This window comes from Cebus imitator, unplaced genomic scaffold (genome assembly GCF_001604975.1).
Source record: "Cebus imitator isolate Cc_AM_T3 unplaced genomic scaffold, Cebus_imitator-1.0 Scaffold82, whole genome shotgun sequence".
NCBI classification, from domain to species: Eukaryota; Metazoa; Chordata; class Mammalia; order Primates; family Cebidae; genus Cebus; species Cebus imitator.
Window position 1 is genome coordinate 3,840,434 of NW_016107397.1, and position 16,563 is coordinate 3,856,996.

Below are 16,563 nucleotides of genomic sequence, written 5' to 3' on the forward strand. Positions count from 1 at the left end.
TTGCTCTGTTGCCCAGGCTGGAGTGCAGTCATGCCATCTTGGCTCACTGCAACCTCTGCCTCTCGAGTTCCAGTGATTCTCATGCCTCGGCCTCCTAAGTAGCTGGAATGACAGGCACACACCACCATGCCCAGCTAGTTTTTTGTAGTTTTAGTAGAGACAGGGTTTCACTGTGTTGCTCAGGTTGGTCTCGAACTCCTGCCCTCAAGTGATCTGCCTGCCTTGGCCTCCCAAAGTGCTGGAATTACAGGCATGAGCCGCTGTACCCTGCCCTCCCCACAACCTTTTTTTTTCTTTTTTTTGAGACAGAGTCTCACTCTGTAGCCCAGGCTGGAGTACAGTGGCTCAATCTTAGCTCACTGCAAGTTCTGCATCCCAGGTTCAAGCGATTCACCTACCTCAACTTCCCAAGTAGCTGGGATTACAGGTGTGTGCGACCACGTTCGGCTAATTTTTTGTCCCCTCTTTTTTTTTTTTTTTTTTAAGAGGAAAAGCAATTCCTGGCCTCCCGGTCTGGGCCAGACAAAATAACTTAAGAAGAATGTGGGCAGGACCAAGAACTCTCACCTCCTTCACCTCCACTTACCTATCCTGATATTCGTACTGTTTTCTTAAAATCATGGGTGAACTTTCCACTTTAGAGACCCGCAATGTAAACTGGGCAAATGGAATGGCTTGATTTCATCTGGGGCCCTAGATGAGAGAGTGACTAGATTTTAAGGCTGAGGGGTTGCGTTTACTGGGTTCATGAACAGGAATTCCTGTAGGGCCTAGATATTTATCAGCACAGCCAAGGCCTGGGGGACAGTTTTGAGTTTCAGCTCCAACACTTCCTGCATGCCAAAGCTGCGCCAGCCTCCTTTTTTTTTTAATTGTCAGGCGGTCCGTTTGCTAACCAACTAAGCTAACCGGCTGCCCGACAGCCAGCCTCCTTTTTTAAAAAAACAAAAAACATTTAGTCTTAGAAATGTTCAAGTATATGCAAAAGTAGAGAAAATACAGTAATAAAATCCCCCTTCAGCAATCATCAATATTTGGCTAATTTTGTTTCAACCATGTACCCTCAAACACTGTTCCCAATCCCAACTTTTTTTTTTCTTGTGACAGGGTCTCGCTCTGTTGCCCAGGCTGGAGTACAGTGGCGACTCCTTGGCTCACTGCAACCTCTGCCTCCCGAGTTCAAGCGATTCTCCTGCCTCAGCCTCCTGAATAGCTGGGATTACAGATGCGTGCCACCACACCTGGCTAATTTTTGTATTTTTAGTAGAGATGGAGTTTCACCATATTGGTCAGGATTCACCATATCAAATTCCTGACCTTGTGATCCACCCTCCTTGGCCTCCCAAAGTGCTGGGATTACTGGCGTGAGCCACAGTGCCCGGATGGTTTTTCGTACTTTTTAGTACAGACGAGGTTTTGCCATGTTGCCCAGGCTGATCTCGAACTCCTGAGCTCAGGCAACCTGTCTGCCTTGGCCTCCTAAAGTGCTGGGATTACATATGTGAGCCACTGTGCTCAGCCTTGATACTTTTCAATTTAAGGTAAAATACACCATGATTTTTTGTTTTTGTGACAGTCTAGCTCTGTCACCCAGGCTGGAGTGAAGTGGCACAGTCTTGGCTCACAGAAACCTCTGCCTCCTGAGTTCAAATGATTGTCCTGCCTTAGCCTCCCAAGTAGCTGGGACTACAGGTGCCTGTCACCACACCCAGCTAATTTTTCTGTATTTGTATTTTATTATTATTTTCTGAGATGTAGTCTCGCTCTGTCACCCAGGCTGGAGTGCAGCTGCAGGATCTCAGTTCACTGCAATATCTGCCTCCTAGGTTCAATCGATTCCTGTGCCTCAGCCTCCAGAGTAGCTGGGATTACAGGTGTGCACCACCACGCTGGGCTAATTTTTGTATTTTTTGTAGAGATGGGGTTTCGCCATATTGGCCAGGCTGGTCTTGAACTCCTGACCTCAAGCGATCAGCCTGCCTTGACCTCAAAGTGCTGAGATTACAGGGATGAGTCACTGCGCCTAGCCTGACTTTTCAATTTTTTAATACAATTATATAAAATATACATTTCCAAAGTCAAATATACAAAACAAAGTATATTCAGAGGCATCTAGGCTCTTTGTCCTTCATTCTATTCTCTCCCTCCTATGTCAACATTAAAAATTTTTAATTTATACTCCTAGTTTAAAAATTTATACTTGTACCTCACTATTCCTTTTCCCAGCTGAACAGTAGAGATAGTAGGCATACTTTATTCCTGACTTTAGCAGGAAAGCCTCTGGTGTTTTACCACTGAGATCTTCCTTAAAAAAAAAAAACCCTTTTTGTAAAATGTGGGCTATGCTATCCATTCCATCTGACGTTCCACAGCACTTCCAGGAAAGAGAAAATGAACAATGTGGAAACTCATAATGAAAAATGGTACACAAACATGTCTGTTGACTGAGCATCAATAAATTCCAGGAAAGCCTCAAGATTCCTGAACTTTTTTGAAGCAGTTTGGATAATTTAAAAAAAGAAAGAAAGGATTCCTGAATCCACTTACATTTTACACAAAAATAAACGGAGGCTCACAGAACTAAGGGGCCCTTCCCCAGGTAACATAGGGAGCAGGTGGGAATACTCATTTCCTGTTCTGCAGTTCAGGGGTCTTCTGCTACCTGGAGAAGCTCAGGGCCCAGATTAAATCCACTGACATTGAGAAAAAAAAAAAAACTGAATGCAAGTGGGGTATGGTGGCTACTGCCTGTAATCACAGTACTTTGGGAGACCAAGGCAGGTGGACCACTTGAGGTAAGGAGTTCGAGACCAACCTCGCCAACATGGTAAAACTCTGTCTCTACTGTAAATACAAAAAAATTAGCCAGGCTGGTGGCAGGCACCTGTAATCCCAGCTACTTGGGAGGCTAGGGTGGGAGAATTGCTTGAACACGGAAGGCAGAGGTTGTAGTAGCTGAGATTGTGCCACTGCACTCCAGCCTGGACAACAGACACTGTGTCTCAAACAAATAAACAAAAAGCACTGAACCCACAATTCAGAGTTTTTTTTGTTTGTTTTTGAGACAGGATCTGGCTCTGTTGCCCAGGCTAGAGCACAGTGGTACCATCAGAGCTCACTGCAGCCTGGAACTCCTGGGCTCAAGTGATCCTTCCTCCTCAGCCTCCCCAGTAGCTGGGACTACAGGACTACACCACACCCAGCTAAATTAAGAAAATTTTTTTGGTTGAGATTCAGTTTTGTGGGGTAGGGTCTCCGTTTGTTGCCTAGGCTGGTCTCCAACTCCTGGCTTCAAGCCAACTTCCCGCCTCAGCCTCCCAAAGAGTTGGAATTGTAGGCATGCGCCACCGCACCCAAACCAGATATCTATTTTTTATACAAATTAGTATTTCAGGAAACTCTCCAAGGGAAAAGTAGTTACAAAAAGCCGCAAGAGGCCGGGCGCTGTGGCTCACGCCTGTAATCCCGGCATTTTGGGAGGCCGAGGCGGGTGGATCACGAGGTCAAGAGATCGAGACCATCCTGGTCAACATGGTGAAACCCCGTCTCTACTAAAACTACAAAAAATCAGCTGGGCATGGTGGCGCGTGCCTGTAATCCCAGCTACTCAGGAGGCTGAGGCAGGAGAATTGCCTGAACCCAGGAGGCGGAGGTTGCAGTGAGCCGAGATCGCGCCATTGCGCTCCAGCCTGGGTAACAAGAGCGAAACTCCGTCTCCAAAAAAAAAAAAGCCGCAAGAGTGGGTGTGCCCCAGGAGGGAGCCCAGGGTGGGGTGGGCGACTCCCACCCTCACTCATACAGGGGAAGAAGCTCTGGTCGGAGTGACTGAACACCAGAAATGCTGTGGAGGTCCGAGTGGGGAGGTCAGGGCACACTGGACCATTACGTTTAAGCTGCCCCATTTATGACTGGACGCAGTGGCTCATGCCTGTAATCTCAGCACTTTGGGAGGCCGAGGCGGGAGGATCATGAGGTCAGGAGTTTGAGACCAGCCTGACCAACATGGTGAAACCTCACCTCTACTAAAAATACAAAAATTAGCCAGGTGTGGTGATGCGCGTCTGTAATCCCAGCTACTCAGGAGGCTGAGGCAGGAGAATCGCTTGAATCCGGGAGGCAGAAGTTGCAGTGAGCCGAGATTGCGCCACTACACTCCAGCTTGGGCAACAGAACGAGACTCCGTCTCAAAAAGAAAAAAAAAAAATGCCCCATTTGGCGCCCCAGGAATGAGGACTGACACACTGGGCATCGCAGCACGAGCCGGATTAAGATTCCTCTGGGCTGGTCAGCCATAGCAGTTTTCAAGAGTAGGAGTGGCCTTGATGAGGTCCCGTAGGGCTTCAACCCGCCACAGCTCAAAAACACGACGGCTTGGGGGCGGTGCGGAGGCTGTGAGTGAGGAAGCCCGCCAGGAACTTGGGGGCGGGGCGAGGGGGAATGACGTCTGGGAGCGCCAATAGGGTGGGCGGGGTTGCTGACTCCGCCCCCGAAGGTAAGGTTTCCGGTAGCGGCGTCTGGGAGGGGCGGGGGAGAGGAGAAGGTGGCCAGAGGCTGTGTACCGTGACCCTTGGACCGCCTGAGACCCCCCGCATCCCCAAGGCACCTTCAAAGATGATGGGCTGTGGGGACTCAGAGTTGGAGTCGGTGGACGGGGAAGAAGCCGCGGCGGTCCCGGGGCCACCCCCGGAGCCCCGAGTCCCGGAACCCCGAGCCCCAGTGCCCGAGCCCGGCCTGGACTTGAGCCTGAGTCCGCGGCCTGACAGCCCCGAGCCGCGGCGTGGCAGCCCTGGGCGGCGGAAGGGGAGGGCGGAGCGGCGGGGCGCGGGTCGGCAGCGGCGGCAGGTGAGCGAGGGAGGCTGGTCCACGGCCCACGATAGCCCCGCGCCCACCTGGTCACCGCCCTGCCCCTTGCTCCCAGGTCCGTTTCTGCCTGGCACCACCTTCCCCGGTGCGGTCCGAGCCTCAGCCCGCGGCGCCGCAGGAGCTAGAGATGCCCGCGCTTCAGAGCAGCCTGGCCTTGGGCCTGGAGCTGAGAGCAGCAGCCGGGAGCCACTTTGATGCCGCGAAAGCCGTGGAGGAACAGCTGAGAAAGTCGTTCCAGATCCGCTGCGGCCTGGAGGAGAGCGTGTCCGAGGGTGAGGGGGGCGGGCGGGCGGCCGGCCGCGCGCGCGGGAGTGAGGGCGAAGGGGCACCGCTCACCTCTGTCCTCGCTGCGCTCTCAGGGCTGAACGTGCCGCGCTCCAAGAGGCTCTTCCGAGACCTGGTGAGCCTGCAGGTGCCGGAGGAACAGGTTCTGAACGCCGCGCTCAGGGAGAAATTGGCTCTCCTGCCGCCGCAGGCTCGAGCCCCGCCCCCAAAGGTGATGCGATCTGGGCATGGGGCTTCCTCCATGTACCCTCTTCCCCGGATCCTTCCTCCCAGTGTAACCTTGCTTTGGGCCCCACCTCTCAGCAGGAGCCACCTGGGCCGGGGCCAGACATGACCATCTTGTGTGACCCAGAAACGCTATTTTATGAATCTCCACACCTGACCCTGGACGGTCTGCCCCCTCTCCGGCTTCAACTCCGGCCCCGCCCTTCAGAGGACACCTTCCTCATGCACCGGACGCTGAGGCGATGGGAAGCGTAGACCCCAACGATTCTTGGAGGGCTAATTCGTAATTTTGTGTTAAACTATTCATAAGAATAAAGTAATTTTGCTGATAAATGGGACTCTTCTTGGAGGCCTAAAATGGGGTTAAAATCTCTCTAGGGGGTTTGTCCACTTAGCCTCAAGTTGGAAGCTGCCTGGAAGTTGAGTTTGGAGGCTTTTTAGGAACTTGGAGTCATGGCAAGTAGAAAACACTGTCCACGTTAGAGGTTTAGATATCCCTCAGTTTGCAACCTTACCCACCTCTCCCTTATTTCAGCCACAGCTAATGCCTGTTTTATATCAGGCAATTGTTCTCTGTACCACTTATTCTGATTTTTGGAAATGCAGCCTATCACAATTCACTGAGGCCTTCTCGGATAACCTGTCTTAAGGAGCTTGCAAGCCAGCTGCTTGCACCGAGTTACTGAAATTATCTCCTTTTTACCTTTAAGGGCCTTGCCTATCCTGTTACACCCGAGTAAAGTTTGAAGTTCCAGTAACACCTGACAAGTCCCCAAAGAGCTTCATGTTGTAAACTGCCTATAAATCTGATTCCACAGCACCAAAAAGGTGTCTGGTCTATCTATGAGCATTTGATCCAAAGCACTTTTTTTCTATCTCCATTGACAAGTTAGTTAGTCGTCTTCTGGCCGGGCGTGGTGGCTTCCGCCTGTAATCCAAGCACTTTGGGAGGTTGAGGTGGGTGGATCACCTGAGGTCAAGAGTTTGAGACCAACTTGGCCATCATGGTGAAAGCCCATCTCTACTAAAAATACAAAAAATTAGTTGGGCTTCTGGCCTGTAATTCCAGCTACTCCAGAGCCTGAGGCAGGAGAACTGCTTGAACCTGGAAGGCGCAGGTTACAGTGAGCTGAGATCGCACACTCCAGCGTGGGCAACAAAGTGAAACTCCATCTCAGGAAAACAAAAATCAAAAAAAGCCTTCTGCCCAAGGCCCTCACAGGGCTTTTTCGGGGAGGGAAGGCAGACTCCAAGTTACATACCAAAATTTGCATTACACACCTTTTCCTGTCTAGGCTTCTGTGTACTTTTGTGTGGACTTGGCTAGCATGCAACAATCAACCCAGCCACCCAAAAACTTGTCTTCCTTGACATGGAAGAGGAAGCACAGGTTCTTGTGGGAAGCACCACGTCTTTCCCCACCAGCTAGAAAGTACCCGACACAGGTGTGGGGGCCACTGCCCTAGACATCAAGTTTATTGTGCTGTTCTCACATTCAAAACCCAACCCCCTCTCCCACTGGGGTACGGCAGAGGGAAAGATTTTCACAGTACCTTCGTGCCTCCCTACTAGGCTTCCCCCTCTAACCCTCAGTCCATCTATCCATGGTCCACTGAAATGCAGCTAGGGAAAAGGGCTGAGGAGATATCGGAATCTCTCTCCTTGGGAGAATAGGAGGAAAGGGCTAGAGAATTTGATATCCTTTCACCTCCCATGCCCTAGAAGAACAGAGGTCAGCAAACAGTCCATGCCATCCAGCCTGACAGGCTGTGGGAGAGGAAGATGGTGACTCCAGCACAGCCAGCCTTGCTGCGCAGGTGTCAAGAGGCGTAGGAAGGAGGCTGAGGCGGCAACGGAATAAAAGCTTTCTTTGCAGATCCAAGAAAGAAAACTATTTTTGGAGTCAGAAAGGAGAGACCTTGGGACGCTTTCCTCTTCCCCCAGGTCCTTATGAGCAGCGAGGGCAGCCTCTTCACACTTTCTGTTCAAGGGGCCACTTAGTGGCTGGGGGATCGGGCCTTGTGGAACAGGTACACAGGACGCTGGAAGCCTGAGGGAAGAGACAGTGATCAGAAGGGGTTGGCAGCACCTCCCCACAGGATCTGAACTCTGTCAGGACCAAGCTTCCCAACAAAATAAACCAGCCTTACCTTTAGAGGTGTTGTGGGGTGTGGCCACAAGCTCATAGCTGGAGAAGCCCACTTCTGGGGATGTCAGGTAGGAACTGAACTGCTCTGGCTTCAGCTGGATTCGGTAGTAGTTCTTGTAGATTGTTTCCTAAGGAGAGAAGCAAAGGACCACTTTAGCATGCTGCCACCTCCCCTGGCCAAGAGTGATGCCCAGCCGGAGGGCCTTTTCACCTTGTTCAGAAATTCCTTCTATATTCCCTGAGGCCTTTTCTTGCCTCAACCAAAGGAAGGATTATTCCCCATTTCCACCACACCCAGCTCACCGTAAGGGTCTTTCTCTTGCCATAGGATGACCAGGGTTGGGGCTCTAGGACCAGGATGCCCCCAGGGCGTAAGTGCCGGTAGATCCTGCGAAACATGCGCTTCAGGCCCTCATCTCCCCAGTTCAGATGCACCCACTTGGTGAGGCTAAGGCAGAGCACCACATCATACTCAGGTGTTTGGGCCTCCACCAGGTCATCTCGATCCAGCACATAATTACCCTGGGGGCAAGAATTGGCAGTGAGGTCAACAGAGGGAATCAAAAAACCCCTGCTTCCAGGCAACCTGCCCTAAGGCCAACCCACAGTCCTGCGGCCTCACTTTAGCCCTTGGTCATATTCTTCTCAGACTAACTCCCAAAAGGGGCCCTCTTTGAGTTTTGTTTTCTCCTCTACACCTTCCTGGCCTCTGCTTCTTCCTACCGGTGGTAAGCCAAAAAACGTCTAGAGGGAGCCTGGGTAATTTTAAATGGTGCAAATTATCCATGAGGACTTCCAAAGCTGGGGTCCCAGGACCCTATCCTGTGCTTATTCTCACCCACAGACATTAAGTGGAATGACTGCAATTAGTTGCAAGGGTAACTAACCCAGGTTTCAAACCACAGGCAGACCTGTGGTTCCTTCTCTGCAGTTGGGGTTGGCAAAGTTTCAGGCCTATTCTTTCCTTCCTCTGAGAGATATGATGAGCCACATCCTTCAGGAAACCTTTTCTAGAAGATAAGCTCATCACAGCCCTCTAGAAAGACCATTCTTCAGGCTTAACCCAACACCATGCCAAATATCCCAGCAGACGGCCTAACTGGGATGTTTTCCGGGAGCTGTGTGCGGTCAGGGGACACTGTGGTGGGCATGGGACTCTCTCCTCTTTGTGAAGAGTTTCTGGCTCTTCCCTCTCCTACTATCTAGAGTCAGTGTGGAGAGAATCTATAGCCAAGCCACTTGGGTTCCTGACACTCTTCAACAAACTGTCTAGGAAAACAAAAGCAGCTGATGGGAACAAGGTCTCTATCAATGGGCAGAAATGCCAATATTAGTCTGCCACTACCCTAATCTCCCCAGAAGACATTCCATGCCTGACTCCCATTCTCAGGCTCTTTCAGTAAGTCTGAGGACCAAGTTCCAGCTGGATTGAATCCCCTAGTGAGCAGCAGCAGCAGCCCTCAAGGGAAGGTGGACCAGTGTGGATTACAGGCCAAGCCAGGAGCTGGGCAAAAAAAGTCCTCCTTTATTTTGGAGATCCTTGCAGTCATGACAAAGGACTCCAGGGTCAAGGCCCCATGGTAGAGAGATCACCCTTCCGGGTTATAAAAGGGAAGAGATGCCCAGCAGAGACTCTCACTTGCCAACCCAGACCCCCCTTTTAAAGAATCTGGGTCATAACCTTCCCTGCTATATTCCCATTTTCTCTCTTCACACTTGGCCCCTATTCCAAGAGCCTCTGGACCCTCTTACCGTGACGAAGACAACATTGTTGGGGAAGACTGATGTGTCCGCTCCATCCAAGGGCACTTGGGGGGCAGCGATGGGGCCCCGGCTGGCAGTCAGCGAGGCTGGAAAGCAGCTCCTCTTTCGGACAGTGGTGGTCCCTTCCTCACCCTCTGCCCCTGGGTCCCCTTCCAAAGTCTGGCGTGGGAGACGCAGCTCCTCAGACAGGTAGTGTCGGATGTTTTGGCGGGCAGAATGGATGAGGCGGGAATCTATATCTAAGCCCACCATACGGGACGGGCCCCACTTGCAGGCAATGCTCAGGGTCAGATGGCCCACATTGCAGCCGAGATCTAGGACGTCCCGGCCCCGAAACCACTCAGGCTTCAACACCCGAAGGCGCCCATCCTCACAGGAAGGATTGCGATACCCATAGTACTTGCAGTAATTCCCATACTGGAACTTGCGCTGTTGCTTTTTGAAGCCTGCTGCAGGCAGTGGGTGCTGGTGGTGGCGGCCTCCCCAACTCCCTCGGCCCTTTTCCTTGGAACCCTGGCCTCCACCCCTAGCCCCTGCCTCCGACTTGCTGGAAGTCCTGCGACGTTTGCGATGTCGGGAGGAGGAAGACGGGGGTGCAGAGGTAACTGAGGCAGCTGGAGGGGCTGATAGGGAGCCTGAGGGACCCTGCAGAGCAGATGGAAGGGGAGACACCACTTCATCCCTGCAGTTGATGGCTGTGTTGAGTTCATAGGGTTGGGGGGCATCCCGGTTCTGGCCCCTGTGCCGCGGGTGCTGTGTCGTGCCCTCCCCGTGGAGTGAGGGGGTGAGAGGGGCTGTGGGCAGCACAGGGTGGGTCTCACTCCCTCCGGCTGCCTGCTGCTGCTGGTGGTGCTGTCCCCGGTGTCTATGCCGCTTCCGACCAGTCTTGAGTGGCGAAGCAAGAACTACATGGCCCTCATCAGTGCAAGTATTGAGGCTGAGCGGGTCAGTAATATCTTTGGGGATGAGGATCTCCACTGGATCTCGCCCTTTGGCCGGAAGGGGGGATGACTTAGGGGTCTCCGCGTTGAGGGCGCGGCTCACTTCCTCATCCAGGAGACTATTCAGGTTCAGGGGATCAAAGATATTGCCCCCCAAGAGGAAGTTGGAGGGTAACACAGAGTCACAATCCGAATTCACTCGCCTGCGCCTCTTGAAGGCCGGATGTTTGAAACCTCCTCCGCCTCCCCCTACATTACAGCTATTTCTCCTCTTGCCCCCGCCTCCCCCAGGTGGCCGGTGGGGCTGATAGCCATTGCGGGGTCGAGGAGGAGCAGGGGGGCCCAGCTCTGTCCCGCCCCCTCCCCGGCGCTCCTCCCCCACGTCCGGAGGAGCGGCTAGCCCCGGGGGATCCGACAGGCTGGCCTCTCCGTGCGACTGCGCCTGGGGGCCACCCCGGGGATTGGCCGCAGCCCCCGGGCTCTCCCTGCGGACCCCGGAGCCCGGGGACCCCGCAGATGGCGCGCGAGGACCCGGCCCACGCTCCGTCCCGCAGCGGAGCTCCCCGGAGGCGGCCTCTTCGTGCGGTGGCACCGTGGGGCCGCCCCCTCCGCCCGACTCATCTTTGAGCGGCGGCGGCGGGGCCGGCACCAGAAACGGCTCCTTCTCCGCGGCCATCTCGATCATTTCCTCCCCTTATTCCGTCCCAGTCGGGGCAACAAGGGGGATCAGGGGGCTTAACACCCCCCGCCTGGACCCCGCTCCCTTCCCCCTTTCCCGAGTGCGCGCGCAGCTCTGCTCTTCTCGCCTAGTCTCGCGCCCAAGCGCCTCCCCCCGAAGCGCGCCCCACTCGCCCGCGAGACCAAAACAAGATGCCCGCGAGACCCGAACAACTCGAGGACTCAACCGCGCGTGCGCCGACCCCTTTTTCCTCCGCCACTACCACCCGGCCGCGAGCGCTAGCGCGCGTTCCCCTGGCCCCGGAATCACGCATGCGCACTCTGCCACCACCCTGGTTGCGCGCGCATCGGAGTACGAACCAACTTAACGGCTCTGGGAGTTTAAATATAACCACCCCCACAGCCCCCGCAAAAGCCCACCACCCCAAACTGAGACCCTACTTCCCTGCGCAGCTATGTCCGGCCCTACTGATCTCCTTTGTCTCTGCCGTGCGATCCCACCCACCGTAGGCGGGGGACAGGAGCTGGTGTGAAAAGGTCTCCTTGACACCCGACCCTTGTTCCTGAGGAATGAGTCTCAGCGGTCTCCGCCCGGCTCTAAACCCAACAACCTCCCCACCCCGCCTCCTTCCTCCCCCTAGTGGGCAGCGCCTGCGCACACCCTTTCGGGCTTGCGCGGGTAGAGCTAGCACGTGCTGGAGGTGGCGCCCCGCCCCTCCCCCGTCTTAGGGGTGGGGCCTGTGACGTCGCTTCCTCAAGTTTAGTAAACGCAGCGTGCGTCAGCGCGGTCCGGAGGGGCGGGGCTTCCCGACGAAGGGGCGGTGCTCATGAATTATTTATGACTCTGGGTAGCACACCTCCCCCCTCCTTAAAAGAGCTTGCGAGGGAGCGGTGCGGAGTCCCTAAAAAGCCGAAGAAGGGCAGGAGTGGAACTGGGCTCAGTAAAACGCGATAGATCATTATAACTCACCCCCCTCGAAAATATTCTCTGCTGAATTGGGGAAAAAGCAAAAGCAAAAGCACTAAAACAGCCGATGTGGTCCAACTTCCTCTTCCCCGAAATGGCTGAGTCGTTCTCTGGCTCCTCCGCCTTTCCCCAATGGCAACCACCTGGGGAACGCCACACCACGCCTTCCTCTCCGCCTCCACGCCCACGGCCCGGACCCCAACGCCTCCGCCCACCCGTGCCCACCACCCCGCGGGCCTCCACGAACGCCCGCCGCCGGCGCCGCACCGCCTTATATAGCAGCGGGTGTGGGTGGGGACGGGGGTTCGGTCTGCGCTGGGCACCCTCAGCTTCCTCCAATGAGGAAGAAGCGAGTCCACGCCGTTTTCCTGGGGAGATGCGCGGACAGGTCTCTCAGCCGGCGTAGTGCTGGGCGGAGGAGAGGGCGGCCGGGGTGACAGTGGGGTCCAAGAGAGTCTCTAATAAAATCCTAAAGGGAGGGCGTGAAGGAGACCAGCAGGAAGAGGAGGAATCAGGGAGCGGAAAGAGGGAGGAAAAGGCCGTCTGAAACTGAAAAAAAAAAAAAAAAGTGACACCAAAGAGGATTCTGGGATTTGTAGTTTTCCCGAGACGTTCGGGTGGAAGATGGCGGAATTACCTCAGCTGCGGAGGCGGAGTCGCAGACGCAGCTTACAGCTGCGCATGCGCCTCGGCCCCGCGAGCACGCCGCCGGCGGGGCGGGTGGGGCGGCGTGCTCGTGCGCAGGCGTCCTCGTGCTTTTTCTTGGTGGCGGGAAACCTCGGTCGAGGTGTGAGGGGTTTGCGGAGTCGCTGCGGCAGCTGGTTCTGCCTCTCGCCTTTAGGTTCTCCTTGCTCCTGAAGGTAGCTGTCTCCTTTCTGGTTGCAGGTGAAGGTGCTAGGCGCGGCCAGTCCTGGCACCGGTTGCCTGAGGAGAAACTTTCTCAGGGCGACAACCAGCCCTTGGCCTTTTTCCCTCAGAGTCTGTCGCCCCAAGACACAGGCAAAAATAGCCTAGCCTCCTGGCGGGCACCGACAAGCTGAGTGAGAATGAGGATCCCGGTGCCTCGGCGGGAGTGGGAGTGGAGGGGAGATTCCCTCATGGTGGTAGAAAGGAAGGGAAGGGACAGGGAAGAGAGAGGGGGACGCCATTGTTTTGGGGGAAGGCGAGGATGTGTGGCTCAGGGACACCTCCGACCTGAACCGCTGTCCCTAAGAGAATGAGGGGTCAGGGAAGAGAGGAAAAATGGAAGTGCCCCTAAAAGGGAAGAACTTCTCCCGAAACTTCTTCCCTTTGGATTGCAAAGTGGATTTGGGATTGGGGCTTTATTTTATTTTATTTTTTATTTTTTGAGACAGAGTCTTGCTCTGTCGCCCAGGCTGGAGTGCAGTGGCGGGATTCCGGCTCACTGCGGCCTCCGCCTCCTGAGTAGCTGGGATTGCAGGCACCCCCCACCACGCCCGGCTAATTTTTGTATTTTTAGTAGAGACGGGGTTTCTCCATGTTGGCCATGCTGGTCTCCAACTCCTGACCTCAGGTAATCCGCCCGCCTCTTCTTTATTGTTAAAAGTTTATCAGGCATTGAGCTTCTGCACAAACATATAAAGGAAGCAGGCAAGGGAGGGAAGTGGAAAGGAGGAGGAGGAGGGAGAGGGGAGAGAGGAGAAGGGAGAGGGAGGAGGGAGGAAGAAAGAGGGAAAGGAAGGGAAGGAGAAGGGAGAGAGAGGAGGGAGGGAGAAAGAGGGAAAGGAAGGGAAGGAGAAGGGGGGAGGAAGGAAGGAGGAAAGGAGAAAGGAGAGGGAGGGAGGAGGAAAGGAGAAAGAGGGAGGGAGGGAGGAGGAAAGGACAAAGGGGAGGGAGGGAGGAGGAAAGGAGAAAGGAGAGGGAGGGGAGAGGGAGGGAGGAAGAAGAGGAGGGGGAGGAAGGAAGGAGGAGGGGAAGTAAGGGAGGGAGGGGGAGGGAGGGAAGGAGGATGAAGGGAGGAGGAGGAAGGATGATGGAGAGGGAGGAAGGAAGGACAGATAGGAGGAAGGAGGGGGAGGGAGAGGGAAGGAAGAGGAGGGAGGAAGTAGAAAGGGAGGGAAGGAGGGGGAGGAAGGGATAGAGGGACAAAGGGAGACAGGAAAGAGGGAAGAAAGGAGAGGGAGGGAAGAGGCAGGAGAAAAGGAGAGGGAGAAAAAGGGAGGGGGAGGAGGAAGGGAGGGAGCAAAGGAGGAGGGAGGGATAAGGGAGGAAGGAAAGTAGAAGGGGGAGGGGGGGAGGAGGGCGAGGGAGGGAAGAAGGGGAGGGAGGAGAGGGATGAAGGGAGGGAGGAGGGAGAGGAAGGAGGAAGGAAGGAAAGGAGGGGGAGGAATAGAGGGACAAAGGGAGATAGCAAGGAGGGAAGAAGGAAGAGAGGGAGGGAAGAGGGAGAAAAGGGGAAGGAGGGGAGGGAGGAGGGCAAGGAAGGAAGAGGAGGGAGGGGAGGAGGAGAGGAATGAGGGGGAGGAAAGGATAGAGGGACAAAGATTCAGGAAGGAGGGAAGAGGGAGGAAGGAGAAAAGGAGAGAGGGAAGGAGAAAGGGAAGAAGAAAGGAAGGAAACTGCTATTAGTTAATTGAGGCGTAAAAATAAGCAGGAGTCAACATACTGTTATTAATGCAAAAAGAAGTCAGACTCTGGCTTAAGAAGGATTTGAAATGCACTCTTTACCGTTTTGTTGAGGCTCAGAGAGTCTGGGTACCTAAAGGGTTTACTTTTCTTGGACCGAGGATTTGAGGAACAATATAAAGAAGAGACTGATTGGATGATTTGGAGGAAATTTGGGAACACATTCTGAATGGTGTGTGGGGGGAGAGAACTACTTTTTATTAAGAAAAAAATTGGCAAGGCTGGGCACAGTGGTTCATGTCTGTAATCCCAGCAGGGAGACTGAGGCCAGTGGATTACCTGAGGTCAGGAGTTCAAGACCAGCCTGGCCAACATGGTGAAACCTCATCTCTACTAAAAATGCAAAAAATTAGCCAGGTGTGGTGGCGGGCACCTGTAATCCCAGCTACTCGGGAGGCTCAGGCAGGAGAATCACTTGAATCTGAGGGGCGGACTTTGCAACGAGCCAAGATCATGCCATTGCATTCCAGCCTGGAAAATAAGAGCTAAACTCTGTCTCAAAAAAAAAAAAAAGAAAAAGAAATTGGCAAAACTGACAAATTAGTTCACTAGATCAATTCTCAAACTTCTTGGTCTGAGAACCTGTTGCATCTTAAAATTTATGGAGGACTCCAAAGAGCTTTTATGTGGTTTGTAGCTATTAACATATTAGAAATTGATATTGAGAAATATTTGAAGTTTGATTAGAAATAACAATAATAAATATGTTAACCTAAATGGTTTTTGTTTTTGTTTTTTTTTTGAGGCGGAGTTTCACTCTTGTTATCCAGGCTGGAGTGCAATGGCGCAATCTCGGCTCACCGCAACCTCCGCCTCCTGGGTTCAGGCAATTCTCCTGCCTCAGCCTCCTGAGTAGCTGGGATTACAGGCACGCGCTACCATGCCCAGCTAATTTTTGTATTTTTAGTAGAGACGGGGTTTCACCATGTTGACCAAGATGGTCTCGATCTCTTGACCTCGTGATCCACCCGCCTCGGCCTCCCAAAGTGCTGGGATTACAGGCGTGAGCCACCGTGTCCGGCCCGATTTTTAATGTTTTAAGTGAAATAAAACTATTTTTTGAGATCCTCATTCACTTTCCCTTGGTTCCCTTTATTATTTCTAAGTTCTTTTTCCCTCATTTACCCTCCTTTCATATGTTGAGTGATGGGAATATGGTTTCTGGAACTATCCTGATTCTTTTATGTTCTTATGTAAAGCCTTTGCTACTCTTATTAAAGCCTTCCCCCTCAACCCCACACCCTGCCCTTCTTCATCTAAGATAAGAAAAGAGAAATTAAAACCTCAAATATTATTCCTGGCTCTACAGCCCCTAGTCATTTAGTAGCTGTACAGAAGAAAGTTAGTGGGATTTATATATTTTTTAACTATCTATATTTTTCTTTTTCTCTCTCTGAACCAGCTTTCAGTATTTGTTATTGTAAAGGAAGGTAATTCACCTGAAACAGGAGGGACAACCTGAGTTATCAGAAAGTGATTTCCTGGCCTTCCCTTCTTTATTGATCAGGTTAGAGCTTTTGTTTAAAAGCAGTGTTCTTCAGCATATTCACAGATTATACGTATTAAACGATATTATACATCACTGTTTATAGGTTTATTAAATCTTATTAACTCAACAGTAAACCACAATTCTATCTAGTTGGTTGGGGCTCCAGAAACATACTTTGGCCTAGGAAGATCTTTATAGGTTTAGATAAGGATTTGAACCTAAATACTGGAAAAGTTTACATTTTTACATTGGTCAGAATACTCTTTTATTTAAAAAATTTAGGCCGGGTGTAGTGGCTCATGCCTGTAATCCCAGTACTTCAGGAGGCTGAGGTGGGCTGATCATGAGGTCAGGAGATTGAGACCATTCTGACCAACATGGTGAAACCTGTCCCTGCTAAAAATACAAAAATATAGGCACGTGCCTGTAATTCCAGCTACTTGGAAGGCTGAGGCAGAGGAATCACTTGAACTCGAGAGGTGGAGGTTTCAGTGAACCAAGATCTTGCCACTGTACTCCAGCCTGGCAACAGAGCAAGACTCCATCTTAAAAAAAA

At 52.9% G+C, this 16,563-nt stretch overlaps 2 protein-coding genes across 4 annotated transcripts; one reads left to right on the forward strand and one right to left on the reverse strand.

The window, feature by feature from the left end:
- Positions 1–4,438: 4,438 nt before the first annotated feature.
- PPP1R35 (protein phosphatase 1 regulatory subunit 35) lies at positions 4,439–5,706 on the forward strand. Its single transcript, XM_017533603.2, has 4 exons — positions 4,439–4,842; positions 4,919–5,135; positions 5,223–5,359; positions 5,455–5,706. The coding sequence occupies exons 1-4, from the start codon at positions 4,612–4,614 to the stop codon at positions 5,626–5,628; spliced, it is 759 nt and encodes a 252-aa protein (XP_017389092.2). The 5' UTR covers positions 4,439–4,611; the 3' UTR covers positions 5,629–5,706.
- A 1,113-nt stretch (positions 5,707–6,819) lies between these two features.
- MEPCE (methylphosphate capping enzyme) lies at positions 6,820–12,107 on the reverse strand. Of its 3 annotated transcripts, none has more exons than XM_017533602.1 (5): positions 11,876–12,107; positions 9,275–9,931; positions 7,826–8,044; positions 7,524–7,650; positions 6,820–7,423 (listed from the first exon to the last, which is right to left on the reverse strand). In XM_017533602.1, the coding sequence occupies exons 2-5, from the start codon at positions 9,536–9,538 to the stop codon at positions 7,371–7,373; spliced, it is 663 nt and encodes a 220-aa protein (XP_017389091.1). In that variant the 5' UTR covers positions 9,539–9,931; positions 11,876–12,107; the 3' UTR covers positions 6,820–7,370. The 3 variants fall into 3 exon arrangements, with proteins under 3 accessions (XP_017389091.1, XP_037596235.1, XP_017389090.1); XM_037740307.1 differs by having other exon boundaries at positions 11,411–12,081; XM_017533601.2 differs by having other exon boundaries at positions 9,275–12,081.
- Positions 12,108–16,563: the final 4,456 nt, after the last annotated feature.

What these genes read in the sequence shown, in the direction of transcription:
- PPP1R35 (XM_017533603.2), top strand. Translation starts at nt 4,612, where the DNA reads ATGATGGGCTGTGGGGACTCAGAGTTGGAGTCGGTGGACGGGGAAGAA. An exon ending in CGGGTCGGCAGCGGCGGCAG is followed by an intron (nt 4,843 to 4,918) that starts GTGAGCGAGGGA and finishes CCTTGCTCCCAG; the next exon opens with GTCCGTTTCTGCCTGGCACC. An exon ending in CTCGAGCCCCGCCCCCAAAG is followed by an intron (nt 5,360 to 5,454) that starts GTGATGCGATCT and finishes ACCTCTCAGCAG; the next exon opens with GAGCCACCTGGGCCGGGGCC.
- MEPCE (XM_017533601.2), bottom strand. Translation starts at nt 10,912, where the DNA reads ATGATCGAGATGGCCGCGGAGAAGGAGCCGTTTCTGGTGCCGGCCCCG. An exon ending in ACAATGTTGTCTTCGTCACG is followed by an intron (nt 8,045 to 9,274) that starts GTAAGAGGGTCC and finishes TCTTGCCCCCAG; the next exon opens with GGTAATTATGTGCTGGATCG. An exon ending in ACCCCACAACACCTCTAAAG is followed by an intron (nt 7,424 to 7,523) that starts GTAAGGCTGGTT and finishes CTCTTCCCTCAG; the next exon opens with GCTTCCAGCGTCCTGTGTAC.